Here is a 25,330-nt window from a genome sequence, read left to right as displayed (position 1 = left end):
GTGCCGCAGGGAAGTGTCGTAGGACCGTTGCTATTCACAATATACATAAATGACATTGTGGATGACATCGGAAGTTCACTGAGGCTTTTTGCAGATGATGCTGTGGTATATCGACAGGTTGTAACAATGGAAAATTGTACTGAAATGCAGGAGGATCTGCAGCGAATTGATGCATGGTTCAGGGACTGGCAATTGAATCTCAATGTAGACAAGTGTAATGTGCTGCGAGTCCATAGAAAGAAAGATCCCTTATCATTTAGCTACAATATAGCAGGTCAGCAACTGGAAGCAGTTAATTCCATAAATTATCTGGGAGATTTAAAATGGAATGATCATATAAAATTGGTCATCGGTAAAGCAGATGCCAGACTGAGATTCATTGGAAGAATCCTAAGGAAATGCAATCCGAAAACAAAGGAAGTAGGTTACAGTACGCTTGTTCGCCCACTGCTTGAATACTGCTCAGCAGTGTGGGATCCGTACCAGTTAGGGTTGATAGAAGAGATAGAGAAGATACAACGGAGAGCAGCGCGCTTCGTTACAGGATCATTTAGTAATCGCGAAAGCATTACAGAGATGATAGATAAACTCCAGTGGAAGACTCTGCAGGAGAGACGCTCAGTAGCTTGGTACGGGCTTTTGTTGAAGTTTCGAGAACATACCTTCATCGAGGAATCAAGCAGTATATTGTTCCCTCCTACGTATATCTCGCAAAGAGACCATGAGGATAAAATCAGAGAGATTAGAGCCCACACACAGAGGCATACCAACAATCCTTCTTTCCACGAACAATACAAGACTGGAATAGAAGGGAGAAACGATAGAGGTGCTCAAGGGACCCTCCGCCACACTCTGTCAGGTGGCTTGCGGAGTATGGATGTAGATGTAGATGCTATCAGCGACAATAGTAGATTCCATTGCATAGTGTCCCCACAGCGGTGTTGCCACTATTTAAGTTCCAACCTACGTATATTAATATATACATGAATAAAAATTCATTAATGTGACTGATACTCCTTCAAGTGACATTTTTATACATCATGTTTCTTATTTATTACTGTGACAAATCATTAGTGTCTTTCCCGGTGCTGATATTTTAAGGAAAACATTCATTTGTTTGCTAGCATATGTTATTGGTAATAGTCCTAAAAAAGATGGTGTGCCACTGTGTTTGACCTGCTCGCCTAGATAATTGTGGAAGGATTTACAGTCTAACAAAGAACTGTGCTTGAAATATTTCACAAAGGCAAAAATTTGATAGCACTGAAAGCCTATGAGGAGGCAAAAGGGAGGAAACAGAAACTTGAATCATCATCATGATCATTTAAACATTGTCTGGAAACATAACCCATCTGACATTCACTTCCTCTTCCTGTATTTTCTGAAAGTGTGTTGGAATGTAGGTGACAAAATGGATGAAATGCTTACAAGTAGGAAGTAGCAATAGTATTGCACAATATATTTTAAAAAGAAATTACATTTTTGTGTTGTGAATCAAGTACGCGTGCTGTCATAAATTGTCCATACATTGAGATAATATACCAGGACCGTCCTACCACTGCCTCCACCACCCCCCAACCCCCCCCCCCCTCTCTCTCTCTCTCTCTCTCGCCAGCCAGTGTGGCCGAGCGGTTCTAAGCCCTTCAGTCTGGAACCACGCGACCACTATGGTCGCAGGTTCGAATCCTGCCTCGGTCATGGATGTGTGTGATGGCCTTAGGTTAGTTAGGTTTAAGTGGTTCTAAGATCTAGGGGACTGATGACCTCAGATGTTAAGTCCCATAGTGCTCAGAGCCATTTGAACCATTCTCTCTCTCTCTCTCTCTCTGCCTGCCTGCCTGCCTGCCTGCCTGCCTGCCTGTCTGTCTCTCTCTCTCTCTGTGTGTGTGTGTGTGTGTGTGTGTGTGTGTGTGTGTGCGCGCGCGTGCGTGTGCGCGCGCGCGCATGCGTACTCGTGCGTGTGTACTCGTGCATGTGTGTTTTTCCATATTGGAATGCAGCAACATAAATGTTATTTTGTGCTGGACAGCATACAGATGAACTATTTCAAGTACCTTTATTTTCTGCTTGGGAATACTGACAAATTAAGCAATTTTTTGTTATCGCCATCGTAACATCTCTGAGGAAGCTCAATTTGTAAATGAGTGTGTGTAAGAATATGTTCTGAAGTAGCAGGGTACGGGTGGGATGGGGGAAGATGCTGTTGCTGCCTATGGGAGTGTACGGTAACATGTGGGGACTTGTTAGGGCTACTGGGTACTGCATCAGACGGCTATGCAGGAAGGGGAGGAGGAGAAGTAGAGAAAAGGAACAGGTTTGTAGGTGCATTGGTGGGAAAGAGTGTGTGTGGGGGGGGGGGGGGGGAGTTCTGTTCCTGAAGAAGGCTGAAAATATTTGTAGTAATCCTTTTCATTGTGCCTGTGTACAATTTAACGCATCCTCTCTACGTGTGAACAGCAATCTGTCTTTTTGATATTGCTGTTTTTCCATCCAGGACTTTACATTGTTCTATCTTACAAATCATGAGGTATGTATACCCTCTCATGTTCCTCCAATTCTCCAAAACCCAGATGGACTTCTCTAAAGTCAGGTTTTACCAGTGTTTTCATTCTCCTGTAAATAATCTACATTAATTTGTTGAAACCATTAGTTATTAAACTGTTGCTTTGGTAAAATTCACACCTGTCAGCACTTGCCTTCTTTGAAATTGGGATTATTACATTCTTCCTGAAGTATGTGGGTATTTGACCTGTTGTCTCGTGTATCTTGCATACCAAGTTGTTAGTTCTGTCATAGTTGCTTCCCTCAAGATTCTCAATAATTCTGATAAAATGTAATTTGCATAGGTCTTTCAGTGATGTGTCAAATTCTTCTCACAAAATCACATTGCTCATCTCATTTTCATCTACTTTCCTTTTCTCTTTCCATAATAGTGTTGTCAGTCCCCACCCCTTGTATAGCAGTTTTTCATATTCCCTCCATTGTTCATTGTTCTCTTCCTTGCTTGCCATTTGAGCTCATGCTATTCATATAGCTGCTTCTCTTTTATCCACAAAATTCTTTAATTTTTCTGTGCGTAGACCTATCTTTGCCACAGTCATGCATGCTTCTACAGCTCTGCATTTCTCCTCTAGCCATTCCTGCGTTGCCATTGTGAACTTCATGTCAGTCTTATTTTTTAGCTATCTGTGTTCATTTTGTTTGCTTCACTTGTTGCATTTTTATCTTTTCTCATTGTGTCTATTAAATTCAACGTCATTATCAAAAGGAAAACACATTTGAGAAAGTATGAAATTGCGAGATAATATTATTGTCCACTAATTCTTACCGTAAGGGAACAAAATTTCAATAATGCCAATACACATACATAAAAATACATATACTTTTACTGGTCTTTGTCTTTTTGCCTATTTGATCCTCTGCTGCCTTTCTATTTCATCTCTCAAAACTATCCAATCATCTGATATTGTAAAAATTAAGGTATCTTTGCATATTTCACATACAGTGACACATCTTGCGTATTGAATCAATTTTAGCATGAGAGTAAATCCATTTTGAAGCAAATGAGCCACAAGCTTGACTCCTGAAAATGCAATTCAATTTTTAGTAGTAGTATTGCATGTGAAGTGCTAACATTAAATACAAGTAGCAAGTTAATGCTGTTAACATTTTTAGAGTAATATTATGAAATGTCATTGTTAACTACAAAAACATGGGAACTCTAGAGCATTCAGGCGGCTTGTATTTGCAGTTATCCCACATTCTTGGCCTTGAAGAGAGATATTTTATCTTCTTATCCTTTAGATCTAAGAGGCAGTGATCTATAATGATTCAGTCAGAAAGTGATCTATGAAAACTAAGTGTAAATAAAGATTGAGTTTGAGGTCTAGTAAGACATATTAATCATATGATTTTGGAGCATAGGCAGACATTGCAATGATGTATTGTTTGTGCCCTTTATAACTGAAATAATAACATTTTCTAATCATATTCTTCCAGGCCATACCAGGCATTGGTCATTAACTCAAAATATAAAGCTCCTGACTGCAGAGATTATGTAAAAGAAGTTCTCAAATATAGAGGTGACCATCAGCTACTGGCTGAATTTGACAGTTGGGAACTCCCAAGATTTCCATTAAATGGCAACATGTTAAGGGAGAAAGGTGTTCCAGGTTTGTAAATAATTATTTTATTTTATGGTTACTGTGTTTCTGTGTATCATTTTCCAGTGGGTCCTCAAACACAGTGCAATGACAAAGTGAGCTTATTGTTTAGAAATTTCTTTTGTGTTCTTGAAGATGTGGGATTAATTTGAATGAACTGCTGAATTTATTTATGCCCTTTGCCTGATTTTCAATCAGACTTATTCTGCACTTTTTTCATAAATAATTAAAAGGTAAGAATGCATCACATAGTTAAGGCACTGAGTTGTCAACAAGTACCTAAACAAGATGGAAAATGTTGTTAGCTTGTCAGAGCTATAGAGTACAGATGCATCTGTATGACTAAATTGTCTTGGTTGACTACACTGTGATGGTTCTGCTGCTTGGCTGGGATGAGAGATTGTCACGGTGGCTGCCAGTTGGGAAGGAGAGGCAGCAGTTGTACTGAATAGAAGAGCAGCCTCTGTAGGCAACCCCTTATGCACAGCACATAATGACATGGTGGAGTTTATTCAGAGGAGGGGGGGGGGGGGGGGGGTAAAACATAGGAAGAAGGAGATTGTGGAAAGTAGGGTGGAAGTGCAGGATGAGTGAAGTGAGGGTCCATGGGACAAGGATGGAGGTGAACATGGAGCATGGAATAGCAGAGATTGAGGCCAGGATGATTACAGGATCAAAGGATATATTGCAAGGACAACTCCCATCTACATCAGTGTGTACACGGCCCGGGAGATCTGGGAATTTTTCGTTGTTTTAGTTTTCAGTTAAATTTTTGTAATTTTGAATGGTAAGAACCGCTACTCTAACAAAGGATGTTACTGTATCCCGCTACTGCAGAATAATACTGCAGCATTAAAACATGAACGAGAGAAAAAAACGAGAATAAAACTTAAATTGCAAAGGAAATGCGCCATATAAAATAACACAGTGCTCGTGCAAGCCTCTCCCAACAGCAAAATGTGTCAAAGGCTTTCGGAAGACTATGCAATGCTTCATTACAACAAATTGCCTTTGATGAGCGTGACTTCAAAACTGTTTACATTAGACTCATTTAATCAGTTACGAGTGGGCTCATGCACACGCGCAGTTGAGTCGCATATGAGTAGTACCTTCTCTCACTTCTGGATACAGAAATGTGGCTGTTGGCTGTGTAAGCAACAGTAGCAGCAACCAGCCACATGGGGAACCAGGACAAGTTTTACTGGCGCGCCCAAGCTGCCAGATTCATGCGTGTGCAGCAGGTCCGGATCTATTGGGGAGTGGGGACAAACCATGGTATGTGAACCGGACGGCAATTTCGGGGGGAGGGGGCAAATTCATATTATTCAGGAAAGAAAAAACCTTGTTTCACAAAGCATCTAGCATCCATCGCACGTCAGTCTATCGATTATTCATACGATTTTGAAACGCACCCCTGCTGAGTTTTGAACACATTCTAAGTTGATTTCTGAACAAATTATAACTTGATTTTTGAATGTGTGCATAGTGTACGTGATGTCTCTGCCAAGGGAATCCTCGTCACATCTAGAAATAATCTTTCCTGCAGACAAAACGGGACGGGGCTATACGAGCTGAGCGGAATAAGGCCGAACCGGTGAATGCCAACTACTGCTTGTTTATGTGGTTGATTCGGTTTGCGAATGTTCATCGTTGTTATAATTAGTAGCGAAATCCGTAGATTCAGATTACCAGAGTGGAAATAAACAACTAACATAGACAGGGCCAGTTGTAGTCCCTGGCTAGCCACCGCTTAAGTTCCATTCTAAGAGTAGCGCGGAAAACGCATTGTACCGACACGTAATAACGCCTAACCAGAGAGTAATCGCTGGATAACTAAACCGGTGATTGTGGCAGGGTTAGTGAAGTTAACCGGAGAATGAGTTTTGACAGTGGTAGGAATAGTTACAGAATTAGTGATGACAAGAAATGTTCAAATGTGTGTGAAATCTTATGGGACTTAACTGCTAAGGTCATCAGTCCCTAAGCTTACGCGCTACTAAATCTAAATTATCCTATGGACAAACACACACACTCATGCCCGAGGGAGGATTCGAAACTCCGCCGAGACCAGCCGCACAGTCCATGACTGTAGCGCCCTAGACCGCTTGGCTAATCTCGCGCGGCAGTGATGACAAGACTGTTTGTTAGAACAAGGAAGGAGAAGAAACGGGGACATCACACAAATTATGGAAGAATATGACGATTCCAAATTTATACAAAAATTTCATTCTACCACTTTTCGGTCTCGTGCAGGATAAACTGGAGCGTATGACTGAAATGTGAAACTTATTTCCTAATGTAAAACTTTTTGCTTATAGTAGGCCAAATAGGTATTTCGTATTGGTACTTTGTGAATTATATTCTGACGTATTATAAATGATCATTATTGCCAAAACAGTCTCGCTTATTTGGTGTGTGTTACAATTGCTGCAATATTAGAAAGGCCTATTTTGTTTTCTCAAGCACACAGTGACAAAATAGACATAATCAGATCGAGAAACCACACCAGTCTTGGGTACTATTTGTATTAGCAGCTTTTTCAGTATTAGACGACGACATTTCTATTTTTCATGTAGCAAAACGTTTGACGAACTTTGATAAGGTAGTAGTCCTTTCGCAGAAAGGAAAGCGCACCATGTAAAGCTGTAGCAAGATTAGAGAGAAAAATCGCTAGGACCTAAGGATTGAAGGAATGTGTACTGTCTTGCCTGTCTCTTGTCTTTACTGGGTTTAGTTGTCCTATATTTAATTTTGTCACACAGAAGAGCGAGTTAGTAGCTAATAGGCAATAAAGAGTCCAGTTTTTCTGAAGAGTTCTTGCTCTCCGGGTTACAAATTATCATATCGAGTATTAATTGTGAGGGCCTTTTTTACCAAAAAAAAAAGGGAAGGAAAAAAGAAAAGAGGGCAGGACGTCAAACCGACCGACTGGGAGCAGGAGAGGCACTACAGGACATTTTAATTTCCATTGTCCTGAAATAGTTTGATGGCATCCATTACAAAATATATACGACCTTTGAGTTCTACAGAGCGAAATACAGTGACGTGCGGTATAACAATGTTGTTGGAAGATGCATGGCGCTGCACTGCACACTTGAGTCCAAATAACGTGTCTTACATTTCCTCGAAGATGTATGTTTTATGTATCAAACTCTTCAGAAAGATGTGAGCTACAAAATGAACTTATTTTTGAAAAGTTTTTTTTTTTTTATGTTCTGATGCGCAGAGCAGTTTGAGTTATGGGGGGGGGGGGGGGGGTTAGGGTAGTCTCCACGTGACCCATTTTTACATTTAGTGATTTTTCTGTTTCCTCTTCGTTTACTGCTCTCAAGTCAAATGAAAACAAGACGAATTTCTGTGGCTGGGAGCTATCAAGTGAATTAAAATACATTCACATAATTACGGAAAGCTAAAATATGTTACTAGTTTCAGATTTTATTTTATTTCCACGTTTCTGACAGTCAAGCATTAATCACCTTGCAGAACAGTGAAGTTTTATATATATATATATATATATATATATATATATATATATATATATATATATATATAACAGAGGGAAACATTCCACGTGGAAAAAATATATCTAAAAAGAAAGATGATGAGACTTACCAAACAAAAGCGCTGGCAGGTCGATAGACACACAAACAAACACAAATATACACACAAAATTCAAGCTTTCGCAACAAACTGTTGCCTCATCATATATATATATTAAAACAAAGATGATGTGACTTACCAAACGAAAGCGCTGGCACGTCGATAGACACACAAACATACACACAAAATTCAAGCTTTCGCAACAAACTGTTGCCTCATCAGGAAAGAGGGAAGGAGAGGGAAAGACGAAAGGATGTGGGTTTTAAGGGAGAGGGTAAGGAGTCATTCCAATCCCGGGAGCGGAAAGACTTACCTTAGGGGGAAAAAAGGACAGGTATACACTCGCACACACACACACATATCCATCCACACATTACAGACACAAGCAGACATATTTAAAGTTTGGGCAGAGATGTCAGTCGAGGCGGAAGTGAAGAGGCAAAGATGATGTTGAATGACAGGTGAGGTATGAGTGGCGGCAACTTGAAATTAGCGGAGATTGAGGCCTGGTGGGTAACGGGAAGAGAGGATATATTGAAGAGCAAGTTCCCATCTCCGGAGTTCGGATAGGTTGGTGTTGGTGGGAAGTATCCAGATAACCCGGACGGTGTAACACTGTGCCAAGATGTGCTGGCCGTGCACCAAGGCATGTTTAGCCACAGGGTGATCCTCATTACCAACAAACACTGTCTGCCTGTGTCCATTCATGCGAATGGACAGTTTGTTGCTGGTCATTCCCACATAGAATGCATCACAGTGCAGGCAGGTCAGTTGGTAGATCACGTGGGTGCTTTCACACGTGGCTCTGCCTTTGATTGTGTACACCTTCCGGGTTACAGGACTGGAGTAGGTGGTGGTGGGAGGGTGCATGGGACAGGTTTTACACCGGGGGCAGTTACAAGGGTAGGAGCCAAAGGGTAGGGAAGGTGGTTTGGGGATTTCATAGGGATGAACTAAGAGGTTACGAAGGTTAGGTGGACGGCGGAAAGACACTCTTGGTGGAGTGGGGAGGATTTCATGAAGGATGGATCTCATTTCAGGGCAGGATTTGAGGAAGTCGTATCCCTGCTGGAGAGCCACATTCAGAATCTGATCCAGTCCCGGAAAGTATCCTGTCACAAGTGGGGCACTTTTATGGTTCTTCTGTGGGAGGTTCTGGGTTTGAGAGGATGAGGAAGTGGCTCTGGTTATTTGCTTCTGTACCAGGTCGGGAGGGTAGTTGCGGGATGCGAAAGCTGTTGTCAGGTTGTTGGTGTAATGCTTCAGGGATTCCGGACTGGAGCAGATTCGTTTGCCACGAAGACCTAGGCTGTAGGGAAGGGACCGTTTGATGTGGAATGGATGGCAGCTGTCGTAATGGAGGTACTGTTGCTTGTTGGTGGGTTTGATGTGGACGGACGTGTGAAGCTGGCCATTGGACAGGTGGAGGTCAACATCAATGAAAGTGGCATGGGATTTGGAGTAGGACCAAGTGAATCTGATGGAACCAAAGGAGTTGAGGTTGGAGAGGAAATTCTGGAGTTCTTCTTCACTGTGAGTCCAGATCATGAAGATGTCATCAATAAATCTGTACCAAACTTTGGGTTGGCAGGCCTGGGTAACCAAGAAGGCTTCCTCTAAGCGACCCATGAATAGGTTGGCGTATGAGGGGGCCATCCTGGTACCCATGGCTGTTCCCTTTAATTGTTGGTATGTCTGGCCTTCAAAAGTGAAGAAGTTGTGGGTCAGGATGAAGCTGGCTAAGGTAATGAGGAAAGAGGTTTTAGGTAGGGTGGCAGTTGATCAGCGTGAAAGGAAGTGCTCCATCGCAGCGAGGCCCTGGACGTGCAGGATATTTGTGTATAAGGAAGTGGCATCAATGGTTACAAGGATGGTTTCCGGGGGTAACGGATTGGGTAGGGATTCCAGGCGTTCGAGGAAGTGGTTGGTGTCTTTGATGAAGGATGGGAGACTGCATGTAATGGGTTGAAGGTGTTGATCTACGTAGGCAGAGATACGTTCGGTGGGGGCTTGGTAACCAGCTACAATGGGGCGGCCAGGATGACTGGGTTTGTGAATTTTAGGAAGAAGGTAGGGGTGCGGGGTGTCGGTGGGGTCAGGAGGTTGATGGAGTCAGGTGAAAGGTTTTGTAGGGGGCCTAAGGTTCTGAGGATTCCTTGAAGCTCTGTTTGGACATCAGGAATGGGATTACCTTGGCAAACTTTGTATGTGGTGTTGTCTGAAAGCTGACGCAGTCCCTCAGCCACATACTCCCGACGATCAAGTACCACGGTCGTGGAACCCTTGTCCCTTGTCCGCCGGAAGGATGACGATGGACCGGTCAGCCTTCAGATCACGGATAGCCTGCACTTCAGCAGTGGTGATGTTGGGAGTAGGATTAAGGTTTTTTAAGAAGGATTGAGAGGCAAGGCTGGAAGTCAGAAATTCCTGGAAGGTTTGGAGAGGGTGATTTTGAGGAAGAGGAGGTGGGTCCCGCTGTGACGGAGGACGGAACTGTTCCAGGCAGGGTTCAATTTGGATAGTGTCTTGGGGAGTTGGATCATTAGGAGTAGGATTAGGATCATTTTTCTTCGTGGCAAAGTGATACTTCCAGCAGAGAGTACGAGTGTACGACAGTAAATCTTTGACGAGGGCTGTTTGGTTGAATCTGGGAGTGGGGCTGAAGGTGAGGCCTTTGGATAGGACAGAGGTTTCGGATTGGGAGAGAGGTTTGGAGGAAAGGTTAACTACTGAATTAGGGTGTTGTGGTTCCAGATTGTGTTGATTGGAATTTTGAGGTTTTGGAGGGAGTGGAGCTGGAAGTGGGAGGTTGAGTAGATGGGAGAGACTGGGTTTGTGTGCAATGAGAGGAGGTTGAGGTTTGCTGGAAAGGTTGTGAAGGGTGAGTGAGTTGCCTTTCCGGAGGTGGGAAACCAGGAGATTGGATAGTTTTTTGAGGTGAAGGGTGGCATGTTGTTCTAATTTGCGGTTGGCCTGTAGGAGGATGCTCTGAACAGCCGGTGTGGAAGTGGGAGAGGAAAGATTGAGGACTTTTATTAAGGATAGGAGTTGACAGGTGTGTTCATTGGCTGAGTTGATGTGTAGGTGAAGGATTAGGTGGGTGAGGGCAATGGATTGTTCAGTTTGGAACTGGTATAAGGACTGATGGAAAGAAGGGTTGCAGCCAGAGATGGGAATCTTAAGTGTGAGGCCTTTGGGGGTAATGCCAAATGTCAGACAAGCCTGAGAAAATAAAATATGCGAGCGTAATCTGGCTAGGGTGAAGGCATGTTTGCGGAGGGAATGTAAATAAAACTTAATGGGGTCGTTGTGGGGGTGTTGTGAGGGTGCCATGGTATTAGAAGGTGGAAAGTGTAACATGAGGTTGAGATGAAAATGAAAATAACTGGAGAAAGTAACTGGAGATCTGTTGTGAAAAAGGCGAAAAAGTGTTGGTTAAAGTTGGGCTATGTTGATCCAGTGGTGAATAGAGAACGATGTGCACATAGGTTAGGTGGTTGTGTTGCCGCCAAAACACGTTAAAGGATGGAGAGATTCGGGAAAATTTCGAAAAAACGGCGTGTAAATGTGTTAAAAGAGTGGTTTTGTGGTGGCAGATTATGAAAATGAGGCTAACAATAGTCTGGCGAAGAAATAATGACGTGAAAACCTGTCGTACACTCGTACTCTCTGCTGGAAGTATCACTTTGCCACGAAGAAAAATGATCCTAATCCTACTTCTAATGATCCAACTCCCCAAGACACTATCCAAATTGAACCCTGCCTGGAACAGTTCCGTCCTCCGTCACAGCGGGACCCACCTCCTCTTCCTCAAAATCACCCTCTCCAAACCTTCCAGGAATTTCTGACTTCCAGCCTTGCCTCTCAATCCTTCTTAAAAAACCTTAATCCTACTCCCAACATCACCACTGCTGAAGCGCAGGCTATCCGTGATCTGAAGGCTGACCGGTCCATCGTCATCCTTCCGGCGGACAAGGGTTCCACGACCGTGGTACTTGATCGTCGGGAGTATGTGGCTGAGGGACTGCGTCAGCTTTCAGACAACACCACATACAAAGTTTGCCAAGGTAATCCCATTCCTGATGTCCAGGCAGAGCTTCAAGGAATCCTCAGAACCTTAGGCCCCCTACAAAACCTTTCACCTGACTCCATCAACCTCCTGACCCCACCGACACCCCGCACCCCTACCTTCTACCTTCTTCCTAAAATTCACAAACCCAGTCATCCTGGCCGCCCCATTGTAGCTGGTTACCAAGCCCGCACAGAGCGTATCTCTGCCTATGTAGATCAACACCTTCAACCCATTACATGCAGTCTCCCATCCTTCATCAAAGACACCAACCACTTCCTCAAACGCCTGGAATCCCTACCCAATCCGTTACCTGCCAGCGCTTTTGTTTGGTAAGTCTCATCATCTTTCTTTTTATATATACACTCCTGGAAATGGAAAAAAGAACACATTGACACCGGTGTGTCAGACCCACCATACTTGCTCCGGACACTGCGAGAGGGCTGTACAAGCAATGATCACACGCACGGCACAGCGGACACACCAGGAACCGCGGTGTTGGCCGTCGAATGGCGCTAGCTGCGCAGCATTTGTGCACCGCCGCCGTCAGTGTCAGCCAGTTTGCCGTGGCATACGGAGCTCCATCGCAGTCTTTAACACTGGTAGCATGCCGCGACAGCGTGGACGTGAACCGTATGTGCAGTTGACGGACTTTGAGCGAGGGCGTATAGTGGGCATGCGGGAGGCCGGGTGGACGTACCGCCGAATTGCTCAACACGTGGGGCGTGAGGTCTCCACAGTACATCGATGTTGTCGCCAGTGGTCGGCGGAAGGTGCACGTGCCCGTCGACCTGGGACCGGACCGCAGCGACGCACGGGTGCACGCCAAGACCGTAGGATCCTACGCAGTGCCGTAGGGGACCGCACCGCCCCCTCCCAGCAAATTAGGGACACTGTTGCTCCTGGGGTATCGGCGAGGACCATTCGCAACCGTCTCCATGAAGCTGGGCTACGGTCCCGCACACCGTTAGGCCGTCTTCCGCTCACGCCCCAACATCGTGCAGCCCGCCTCCAATGGTGTCGCGACAGGCGTGAATGGAGGGACGTATGGAGACGTGTCGTCTTCAGCGATGAGAGTCGCTTCTGCCTTGGTGCCAATGATGGTCGTATGCGTGTTTGGCGCCGTGCAGGTGAGCGCCACAATCAGGACTGCATACGACCGAGGCACACAGGGCCAACACCCGGCATCATGGTGTGGGGAGCGATCTCCTACACTGGCCGTACACCACTGGTGATCGTCGAGGGGACACTGAATAGTGCACGGTACATCCAAACCGTCATCGAACCCATCGTTCTACCATTCCTAGACCGGCAAGGGAACTTGCTGTTCCAACAGGACAATGCACGTCCGCATGTATCCCGTGCCACCCAACGTGCTCTAGAAGGTGTAAGTCAACTACCCTGGCCAGCAAGATCTCCGGATCTGTCCCCCATTGAGCATGTTTGGGACTGGATGAAGCGTCGTCTCACGCGGTCTGCACGTCCAGCACGAACGCTGGTCCAGCTGAGGCGCCAGGTGGAAATGGCATGGGAAGCCTTCCACAGGTCTACATCCAGCATCTCTACGATCGTCTCCATGGGAGAATAGCAGCCTGCATTGCTGCGAAAGGTGGATATACACTGTACTAGTGCCGACATTGTGCATGCTCTGTTGCCTGTGTCTATGTGCCTGTGGTTCTGTCAGTGTGATCATGTGATGTATCTGACCCCAGGAATGTGTCAATAAAGTTTCCCCTTCCTGGGACAATGAATTCACGGTGTTCTTATTTCAATTTCCAGGAGTATATATATATATATATATATATATATATATATATATATATATATATATATATATATATATATATATATATATATATATATGCTTTTATTAAGCTTTTCTGCTGAGGCAGTCAATTTATTCCACACTATTGACTAGTTTCAACTGTTCGCTGCATTTCAGGTGCACGTTTTCAGCTTCTAGCATGTATGGCATTATGCCATAATAAAGAACCAAACATGAGATAATACAGTACTGGTACTCCAAGAAAATTTACGTCCTGAAAATCACACTGAAATGCTTCATATCTGGTCGAGGCCTACGTCATTGGGAATCTGGACATACGAATGTGCACTGTAAGGCCAACTATGCATTTTAGTATGGTTCACGAAATTCCGACGCTCTTGGTGTATCCTCTGATGCCTAGTTTCTTTTATGACATAATGTAAGATCTTTTAATGTTTTACACGTACAAACATATGGGCTTCCTACGTCACCATAGCTGCGCAAGCGTGGTGATGCCTTTTATCTGGCACTCTCTGGCAACTGCTGAAATGAATCTATTTCTAACAGGTCACGGGAAAATATTGCAAATTGTTGTTCGGAAAGCGTTACTTTCAAAATCAATTTCCTTTTACGCAAGATGAACTATGTGCGCAAATGTACGATGAATTTCTTAAATCACAGAGTGTTTGGTCTCTTAAAAATCAACTCTTTGATGACGAGCCATTTAGAAGAATTTCGAGCCCAGAAGGTCAGAGATTTATGTCGGTATTAAAAATTTTGCTGGCGTATTTGTGTGATGTATCTTAAAGTGTAACATGCACTAAACAGATCAACATTATATGTGAAAGCTTAGCTTCTCTTGTAGCTTATTAATCTTAGAGACAAATATTATATGCGAAAGCTTTGCTGTTCTTGTAGCAACACTATGTATATTAATTTAAACCATTAAGTTTTCCTGGTGGTGGAATTCGAATTTATATTTTCGTAATACAAAAATATGCAGCGTACATGTTGCTGCACATCAAAGATCTTTCCAAAACATGTTTTTTCCTCCTGAGTATTGTTTTCTAAAGTGCCGGGAAATTCTATTCTGCTGTATAAAACCATATCCTATCAAAGGATAAGTTTTACAGTTCCGATGGGAAGTATACTGCCACTTACTTAACATGGCAAAAGTGTATTTTCACCCAGGAGAATATGTATTTGTAACCAGGAGATCCGGGAAAAATCCAGGAATTTTTTTTCCTTGTCCGCATATACACCCTGTACATAATTCAGAGAAGCTGATGTAGGTGGGAGGGTCCAAGTGGCACATGTTGTGAAGTGGCCATTGGAATTGATCGTGTTGTGCTCAGCAGCACGTTTGCCACTGCTCTTGGCCACAGTTTTAGTGGTGACCATTCATTTGGATGGACAGCTGCTTGGTGGTGTTGCTAGCAAGAAAAGCTGCACAAAAATTATGGCAGAGCTGATGTACCATCTTCACAGTTGGCCCTGTCTTTGACAGGGCAAGATAAGCCTATGTCAGGACTCGAGTAGGATATTATGGGTGGATGTTTTGGATAGATATTGCAATATTTCACGTGAGGCTTCCACCAAGGTAGGGCCCATGCAGCAAGGGCTAAGGAGTAAGGATGGACTAGGATATTGTGTAGATTGAGTGGTTTGTGGAATGTATCTCTCAAGTTATCCCAGAGAAATGTGATCCTGTATAAAATCACAAACATAAGTAAACATTTGAAATCCATTTTCAAAATTTGTCTGGTGGTGATCTTATTATACTAAATTGTTACTGTTCTTTATTAAATTTTCAGATGTGGCATAAGGAAAAAGTTCATGTAATGTAGAAAAGTGATTGAAACTGTTAAAGATTGGCGGAGTACCTATTAGGTGCCCCTTCTTAGATAACGTTTATTGTGAATGCTGTGTAGCAATTGCCCCACCAAGTGTTTACAAAAAACAGTGTAGGCTAAACACATTTATAAAAGAGAAAAAAGTAACAGATGTTAAAAGTAATTTAGTAGACACTAATATTTTCAGCATGGTCTCATTAAACCATTGCATGTGCAAAAGTAGGCCCTACGTGGTCTCCTCCTTCCTTCATGTGAAATATAATTTGATACTAAATGTTGCTGGCTTGAGTGAGTGATAAAGAAATGGCTTCATTTTCATTAGTGATTGGCTACAAGAAGTACTTTTTAACACTTCTTTGCTTTTAATGAATTACTGCTATTTTCTAATTACTTCTGTTAGGTAGTGGTTGTATTATTGCCTCCCATTTTATGGCACTATTTTGCTTCTAATATGAGCTACGTGCAATTTCACAAGTTAATGTCTTGCATTCTTTTTCAGGAGGAAAGATTACTGGGCTGGTAATGAAACAGCTGAAAGAAATATGGATTGAAAGTGATTTCAACATGTCTCCAGAAGATTTACTGGCTCAGATACCAGCTATTGCCAATACACTAGGAATTGACATAAAAAGATAAAATGAGCAGTAATAAAGATACTTATTTCGATTTATTAAAAGAATAACTGTCCCATTCTCGTAAACAATTTTATACTGGAAGAAAAAACTATGTGCAAAATGTTACTGCAAAGCAATAGTGGGGCAGCAGTAAGACACTGGGTTCACTCTTAAAGCTTAGATCTCTTAACTGACCATCCATTTTAGGTTTTCTGTATTGTCCTCAGTCTCCTAATTAAAATGTTGTGTTGATTCTTTTGGAATGGGTGCTCCATCCTTGTCCTGTCCTAGCTAGTTTTCCATCCCTAATGACCTCATTGAAGAGATGTTAAACCCTTATCTCCTTTCCTCCTTTTTATAATGCTACAGCAGCCTATTTCCAATTGTCATATAAGCTCAAATTAGAATGTGATCATATGCACTCCATGTACCAATAAAAACTGGTTCAGGTTACATATTCAGAGAGAGGTTTGCTGACTCAGAGTCAACATAAAAATTATTTTTTCAACAAATTAAAATTTGTGTGCCAGACCAGGCAGTGTAGTATCAATACACTATCCAAACATGCCTTATGGACTAGTTCAAAGATTAAAAAATATGAAAAGGGAGAAAAAGACACGTTGAAACCTTGAATCAGTCCATTGGCACAGATAGTGCAGTTGTTAGTTTGAAATGAATATGGATAAAATTAGTGAAAAGCTGGCTGTCAAGATGACTCACAGCTATTCAACAGAGAAAAAGCTACACCCCATGGTCTATTTGAATTTACCAAAATGCTATTTGGATTTAGTAATGCAGTAATTGATGGATGAGATAACACATGAGATACCGTTTCACTACATATACATGGACGATGTTCTTGTCATGTCACACAAAGAGGCAGATATCTTGACCACCTTTGGCAGATATTTACCCAACTTGCTCATTAATCCACCAAAATGTGTCTCAGGAGCAACAGAAATACCGTTCCTGGGATACTCAACCAGTGGGCAAGAAGTATGCCCACTGCAAAATAGAGCCATTACCACATTTCCAGAGCCTTTTACAATATGTAAGCTAAGGGGTTTCTATGGCAACCATCTTCCAAAGAAGATTGCTGCCTGTCTCAATGCAGTTCTTAAAAGTTTTCCAAAACCAGGAGATACACTATAGGAGTACAAGCATTCTAGCATTCTTGAGAAATTAGCACCACCCAAGGTGTGACATCTAGACTGTATGACACAGTTCACTACTGACATCAGTTAGTTAGTTGTGTGCAGAATGTGCCAGCAGGTGACCCTTACCACATTGAGACAACTATTTAAAAAATATATTTTTGAAGCTCTTGAGAGTGCACAGAAGATTGATGAATTAAAATTGCGACTTGTTTCTTCGTCCATTTTGAAACTTCAGCACATCAGCATACCAACTGCAAATGCAAGGCAGTATTGTGATGTCTCAGCACTGAATGCTCAACTCTTTGTTACGGCTGAGTTTCAGCATTGTGCTGTACATACAGTCAACAGTGCATGTGTTTTGCAAAGATATAAAAGGATAAAAATTTCATCTGGCAGTCCATCACATGTCAGTGAAATTAAATTAGTCATCATGGTGCCTCTGCTTTTTACATAGGCCAGAAGCACTCTTGATGAAAGATGCCACAGCTCACATCACAGCCAAAACTCTCTTTTGTGAGGGATGGATCACAATTTGGTGTGCCAATACTTGTAACAACACATCTAAATTGGGAATTCTAGTTTCATCAGTTGAAGGTACTAGGAACACTTCAGGAAATACACAGATTTTGGGCTTTGCCAACGATCTTTCAGCAAATACACTAGTAGAGCATTTATATATTCAGCTGAGGGCATCTCTCAGGTGCTGTGTATCTGAAAAGTGGACAAAGACCCTATCAATTGTCCTGCTTTCCATGCTGATCACCTTCAAAGACAATCAGAATGCAACAAACACAGAGTCTGTCTATGAACAAATGTCAAGTCTGTCAGTAGAAGTTCTTAATATCATTCTCAGTATTGAAGAATCTGACTTTGTACAATGGTTAAGTACACAAATCCATAGGTTTCAGCCTTTAGGACCCAAGGAACAGGGTGCCAACTTGCCAACTGTTAGTTTATTTTCCAAAACTTGGGTTCAAGTGAAGGTGTCACGATGTGATACAGAAATTATTACAGCCATAATATGCTTGCCTCTTTAAAGTCTTGCCTATCACAGTCTCAATCAGTAGGTTAAAATCACTCTTCCCAATCACCAGTGGCTTCTCTGTTGTACCTAACACTGTGTCCACATAGCAGTATTGTGAGTCTTTCCGTGGGCATTGTCCCACCAATGCACTTTTCACCATGGTAGAGATTTTGTAGGCAGTGTGTGATAAAACAGTCCTATTTCATTGACTTTGAACACTTGTTTTGGGTCATGATTCCCAATTACGTTGGGCAGTATAGTCTTCTGTTCTGTTGCTAAACTTTCCTGCACATCCTTCACTTCCCCACACACTTCATTCCACACATTGTTGTGTCTACTTGGAAATTGTCCAGCCATCTTGTGGATGCCTTAAAACTCCTAATTTCCAAGCCCTTTAGCGGCTTTCAGTCTCACAGTGCAACATGGATTCAGAGAAAGATAAGTCTTTTGCCCTCGCATTTATGAACCATTCCCCACTATCTAGTTAATTTCTTCATTTGTAATCTTCCTCACCTTTCTTTTCCTTTACTCATTTCCTTTCATCCATTCACCCTTGTTTCTTAAATTTGTGCTTTACCATATTTGAAATGCAACATCACTTAACGCGCAGAGTGTTTGTCTTTGTCACTTGGCCTGTGGCATGAGTGCCCTTTATCCTGGCTGTAGAGCTTATTAGAATTTCCAGATGCACAGCCTCATTGCAGGCATGTTAGCATATTATTTTTGACCTAAAAATGAAACATACTCGATAAACTTAAAATTATGCAATAATGTGAATAAAAGTCTGATTTCAATGACCAACGTTAGTCTTTAAGAGGGGGATAAACCACAATATGTATCCGAATAACTAAAAAAAAGACGGCTTAACAAATTGTGGAGTAAATCTCTTAGCAAACTAAATACAGAACAAAAAATTTTTTTAAAAAGATAGCGAGATGTAGACTCGCATTAGGGAGGAGTAGGGCTCAAATCTCTCATAGATACACTAATTTATGATCTCCCTGAGTCACTTCAAATGATTGTTTCTCCAACAAACTTGAGTTGATTTTCCTACTCTGCCCTGTCCAGTTAGGCTAAAACACTGTCTCTGATATTACACTTAATTCTACTCCATCTTCCATCTGTGCTAGTGTGGGCTCATGGCAGAAATGCAACAGACATTAACAATCTGCAAACAACCTGTGGAAAAGGAAAGAACTGCCAGAGTATAGCAGAAGTATCTGTAGATGCTTTTCAGCTTTTAAGAGACTTGATATCAAGCTGGACCAACAGACATTAACAATCTGCAAACAACCTGTGGAAAAGGAAAGAACTGCCAGAGTATAGCAGAAGTATCTGTAGATGCTTTTCAGCTTTTAAGAGACTTGATATCAAGCTGGACTATGAAGTGCCCATGGGGAAATTATGTGTAAACTCATCTGTGGTGCACAGGGAAAGGGACAGCAGCACACATTCACAGGGCTCTAGGAAAGATGCAACACCTCGTGCTAACATGTGTACAGCAGTAAAGAAAACTTTAATATGAAGTTTGTTTCAAGGGCTAATCACATCACATGATGTATATATGTCACTATCATGACACAATAAAAATACAAGTGTGTTTTGCTGCACATACATTAGTTGTCATATTTTGTATGTGTTGATATAAAATTTTAATTGCCCTGGTCATAGAGTGGTGGAGAGGCACAGTCACAGTCCAAAATAAAATCAAGTTTGTTTCCTGCACAACGTCAGAGTCCCCAATATGACACTAAAATTGGAGTTTAAAGGAACAAAACACTGAGGATTTATGGATCATTGTCAAGGTAAGCAAGTACAACCTTATCCTCGGACGGGTCTATTGCTGAAAGCTCAACTTTGCATACAGCGTCACCTGGTGGCACAATCATTGCAACATCACAAGTTCCTTTACCTCCCACAAGCTGTCCAGATCACTGTTGAATCATGTAACATGGTTATACAGAAATTCTACAGAATTACAAATATATATTTTTGTCTAAGTGAGTTCGCATTCCATGCATGTGTATCACTAATCCTGTGGGGCAGCTCAAATGTTGTGTATAATATCAGCTCACATACTTGCTTTTGTAATTTATCATAGGTTTTCTGCTGGGTAGAGTAATTTGTTCTATGGGCACATTTGGTAGAGTGACTTTGTCGTCTTCAGGTTGTTGTTGTTGTTGTTGGTTGCTGTTGAATGATGCCAAGAGACAATGGCAGGCTTGACTTGTGTAGAACCGCAAGGGATAATTGTGAACTACATCACTGACAGCTACCAGTAAGTTCTGAAATGATCTTGTCAAACAAGCATTTGAGTGTCTCCAGCAATTTTTGGCTCTCACATAGCTGATTTTCTAAAGTGAAAAAAGAGAAAGTGGGAGAAGTGCATATGAAACGGGTGAATGAAGAGGTGACATAACAATTTTCAACCTTATATCCGCTCAAAAATAAGGAGTTTTTACTTTCAATATGTTCATTATGATGATGGTCAGTTTACCATCCTTAATATGCATCAACTAATTACACCCTCCTTTGAAAGATACAGCTGTAAAACATAACTGCAAAATGTTATTGTTATTAGATCTTACTTCATCAACTATTAAGTGTTCTGTGAGATAAACAGAAATCCAGTGATATTCTTTGTTCTAAACCTAAGTTGTTTCAACTTTACAACAAAAACTTTCATTTATTGTAACATACATACAGATCATTATAATCATCTCCATATGAACATGGTGGAATGAGACACTTAATCTTAAGACCTCAGGCAACAGGTTGTCTGTTACACTAGGTGTACTTATCCAACCGAAACTTTAGTTAGTAACAAATTATCAATCTTAATTCTTGCTAATATATTTTTTCAATAATCTCCATTCCCCCCCCCCCATGAACCATGGACCTTGCCGTTGGTGGGGAGGCTTGCGTGCCTCAGCGATACAGATGGCCGTACCGTAGGTGCAACCACAACGGAGGGGTATCTGTTGAGAGGCCAGACAAACATGTGGTTCCTGAAGAGGGGCAGAAGCCTTTTCAGTAGTTGCAGGGGCAACAGTCTGGATGATTGACTGATCTGGCCTTGTAACATTAACCAAAACGGCCTTGCTGTGCTGGTACTGCGAACGGCTGAAAGCAAGGGGAAACTACAGCCGTAATTTTTCCCAAGGACATGCAGCTTTACTGTATGATTAAATGATGATGGCGTCCTCTTGGGTGAAATATTCCGGAGGTAAAATAGTCCCCCATTCGGATCTCCGGGCGGGGACTACTCAGGAGGACGTCGTTATCAGGAGAAAGAAAACTGACGTTGTATGGGTCTGAGCGTGGAATGTCAGATCCCTTAATCGGGCAGGTAGGTTAGAAAATTTAAATCAGTTTAATAAGTCACAGCTGCAAAATACTAATGCGAATTCTTTACAGACGAATGGAAAAACTGGTGGAAGCCGACCTCGGGGAAGATCAGTTTGGATTCCGTAGAAATGTTGGAACACGTGAGGCAATACTAACCTTACGACTTATCTTAGAAGAAAGATTAAGAAAAGGCAAACCTACGCTTCTAGCATTTGTAGACTTAGAGAAAGCTTTTGACAATGTTAACTGGAATACTCTCTTTCAAATTCTGAAGGTGGCAGGGGTAAAATATAGAGAGTGAAAGGCTATTTACAATTTGTTCAGAAACCAGATGGCAGTTGTAAGAGACGAGGGGCATGAAATGGAAACAGTGGTTGGGAAAGGAGTGAGACGGGGTTGTAGCCTCTCCCCGATGTTATTCAATCTGTATATTGAGCAAGCAGTAAAGGAAACAAAAGAAAAATTCGGAGTAGGTATTAAAATTCATGGAGAAGAAGTAAAAACTTTGAGGTTCGCCGATGACATTGTAATTCTGTCAGAGACAGCAAAAGACTTGGAAGAGCAGTTGAACGGAATGGACAGTGTCTTAAAAGGTGGATATAAGATGAACATCAACAAAAGCAAAACGAGGATAATGGAATGTAGTCAAATTAAATCGGGTGATGCTGAGGGAATTAGATTAGGAAATGAGACACTTAAAGTAGTAAAGAAGTTTTGCTATTTGGGGAGCAAAATAACTGATGATGGTCGAAGTAGAGAGGATATAAAATGTAGACTGGCAATGGCAAGGAAAGCGTTTCTGAAGAAGAAAAATTTGTTAACATCGAGTATAGATTTAAGTGTCAGGAAGTTGTTTCTGAAAGTATTTGTATGGAGTGTAGCCATGTATGGAAGTGAAACATGGACGATAACTAGTGTGGACAAGAAGAGAATAGAAGCTTTCGAAATGTGGTGCTACACAAGAATGCTGAAGATTAGATGGGTAGATCACATAACTAATGATGAAGTATTGAATAGAATTGGGGAGAAGAGAAGTTTGTGGCACAACTTGACAAGAAGAAGGGATCGGTTGGTAGGACATGTTTTGAGGCATCAAGGGATCACAAATTTAGCATTGGAGGGCAGCATGGAGGGTAAAAATCGTAGAGGGAGACCTAGAGATGAAAACACTAAGCAGATTCAGAAGGATGTAGGTTGCAGTAGGTACTGGGAGATGAAGCAGCTTGCACAAGATAGAGTAGCATGGAGAGCTGCATCAAACCAGTTTCAGGACTGGGGACCACAACAACAACAACAACAATCTCAATTCTTTCTTTTGAAGTTACTGTCCATCAATTTCACCTATGAGGGGTGTTCAAAAGAAAAGATATGAAACAACACTAGGTATAATTGAGTTATTTTTTTCAAAAGCAATCACCAGAAGCCTAACACATCTATCCCACTGTTTCACAAGCTGAAGGATTCCCTGCTCTCCCAGAATTCCTGTGGTTGATATAGGAGCCAGTACTCCGCTGTGTCCAATTCATCATCGGAGTTAAAGCACTTACCTTTGAGACAAACAGTGGAAAAACCAGGATGGAATGTAACAATATTCTGAGAAGGAATGTTGCTACTCACCATATAGTGGAGATGCTGAGTCACAGATAGGCACAACAAAAAGATTTTCACACTTAAATTGTGTGTGTGTGTGTGTGTGTGTGTGTGTGTGTGTGTGTGTGTGTGTGTTTATTGTTGACAAAGGCCATTGGCTGAAAGCTTTAAATGTGAAAATCTCTTTGTTGTGCCTACCTGTGACTTGGCGTTCTGCTATATGGTGAGTAGCAGCTTTCCTTCTCAGAGGACAGTTTTAGTGGACCAAATACATGGAAGTTGCAGGGCAAGATGTCCAGGCTGTAGGGTGGATGCTCAAATTACTTCCACTTGAACTTCATCATTACAGTTTGTGTGGCCTTGGAGATGTGGACGCACTTGATTATGGAGCAGAATCACTCCTTCAGTGAGCATCCAAGGCTATTTCTTCTTGATGGGCTTTCATAGGCTATGGAGTGTTCCACAGTACACATCATTGTTAATGGTTTGTCTGTGCTTGAAGAATTTAATGTGTATCTTACCGCAGACGTCGAAAAAGACGGTAAGCATGTAGGGGGTGACAATGCTACATTCACATCCCTGGATGTCTCATTATGTTATCTCAAGGTGGCATATGCAAATTTCATCTGGTCTGGTTGTTATGATGTTTCACAGCTTTCCATTTGAACACTCCTTATTATGATACACTGAAAAACTTGAGCATGTCTCTTAATAGGTCCATTTTATTTTTAAGGAAAGTACTTATCTGCACCTTGATCAGGCTAACAGAGTGGTTGACCGATGAGCATGGAAGAGGGCAACATTGTCAGTTCAGTTTCCTGCATGCACAGAATGGTTGTGTCAGTGACAACAATGCTGTTTTTTCGTGAAAATGTTCATGTTTTCTGTTAGCACACAGTATTAAGTTCACTTTACAGTAGCATTCTCCTGCATAATTTCACTGCTAGAATGAACTATATTTTTGTATAAAATATACTCACTGCATACAGACGAAGCAGACAACAAAAACTAAGGACATTACTGACCACAAGTGTTTACTGTGACTACAGTAATCAGCACATGATGTATTAGAGTGAGACAAAAATGGTGTACAGAATATAAGATGCAACCTAGCCCTTTCTGCATTGAATGTTGCTACGGCAGCTGGCTGGTAAACTGCTAGTTGTCAATCACGTTCTTATTCTGATGCTGATACAAACTGTTTCCTCACAGGTTTCATCCTCTTTCAACTGTAGCAGTGATAAAGGTTGCAGATGTACACAATCCTTTCTATGTTTGCAGTGAATAACTGCTTTCTCTGGTGTAGTTCACCTAATGGTAGCAGTCAAAATGGTCACTGAAATATCGTGGCACAGGAGTATCTAGTCGGCAGTGTTTCCAAAAAGAATCTAAGTCATTAAACGTTCTAGAAAATATCTGAAATCATTATATAAATTTGTGAGAATGTAAGAGTAATTACTATATTGAACTTTATTAAAAACTGTAGAGAAAGGAAGCCATTGTATTTGAGGTTTTACAGAGATGTAAGAATTTTAAATGTTTTGCCTTTTTTTCTTAATTTTTGCATTTTATTGATGCTAAAATTGCCAAGAATGAGTTGCTTTCTGGTTTTCCTTTTATTAGAAAGAATCTCCAGTGCATAACAGTATGAGACTTTTTGTTAAGACTCATTCACCGCATTGAACAGTGGATAGGCACATTTGGAAATAGGTTTTAGGGTACTGCCCGGCTATTGGACAAAGGCATTCATCAGATGGAGAAACACACATCAGATTGGAGAAACACACACACAACTCTCTCACACTGTCACTGTTATTTCCAGGCACTGTGGCCCTATTGTTGTGCTTGTCTGCTGCTCAGTGCCTCATGTATGTGGTGAGTGGCAACCTTGGCTTAATCCATATTGCTGTTATTGCATCCCAGGTTTTCCATTATTTCATTTCAATTATCAGATCACAGACACTCTAGAGTTTTGTTTAGATGTTGATAACATGTCATTTAGATGGTGATAACAGCTGTTTCCAGTTCAGGCATATTGGTATAGTGATTTTCACTATCGTGATGTTTAATCATTGTGCATGTACCTTTATACCCTTCGTATTACCATCCTAGAGGTGTTCTCGCAACATTTGGTTTGCTCTCTTCGG

At 41.8% G+C, this 25,330-nt stretch overlaps 1 protein-coding gene across 1 annotated transcript in view; it reads left to right on the top strand.

Moving 5' to 3' along the window:
• LOC126260028 (CCA tRNA nucleotidyltransferase 1, mitochondrial) overlaps window positions 1–16,132 on the top strand; it is a 67,680-nt gene extending 51,548 nt beyond the window's left edge. Inside the window, exons 9-10 of the mRNA XM_049957201.1 lie at window positions 4,000–4,172; window positions 15,950–16,132. Of these exons, the coding sequence (XP_049813158.1) occupies window positions 4,000–4,172; window positions 15,950–16,086 (310 nt within the window). The 3' untranslated portion in view covers window positions 16,087–16,132. The remainder of the gene's footprint in view (window positions 1–3,999; window positions 4,173–15,949) is intronic.
• The last annotated feature ends 9,198 nt before the right edge of the window (window positions 16,133–25,330 follow it).

Source organism: Schistocerca nitens, chromosome 5, assembly GCF_023898315.1.
Source record: "Schistocerca nitens isolate TAMUIC-IGC-003100 chromosome 5, iqSchNite1.1, whole genome shotgun sequence".
Classification (NCBI taxonomy): Eukaryota; Metazoa; Arthropoda; class Insecta; order Orthoptera; family Acrididae; genus Schistocerca; species Schistocerca nitens.
Note: the sequence above shows the minus strand (reverse complement) of the source record. Positions and strands in the feature narration are given on the sequence as shown.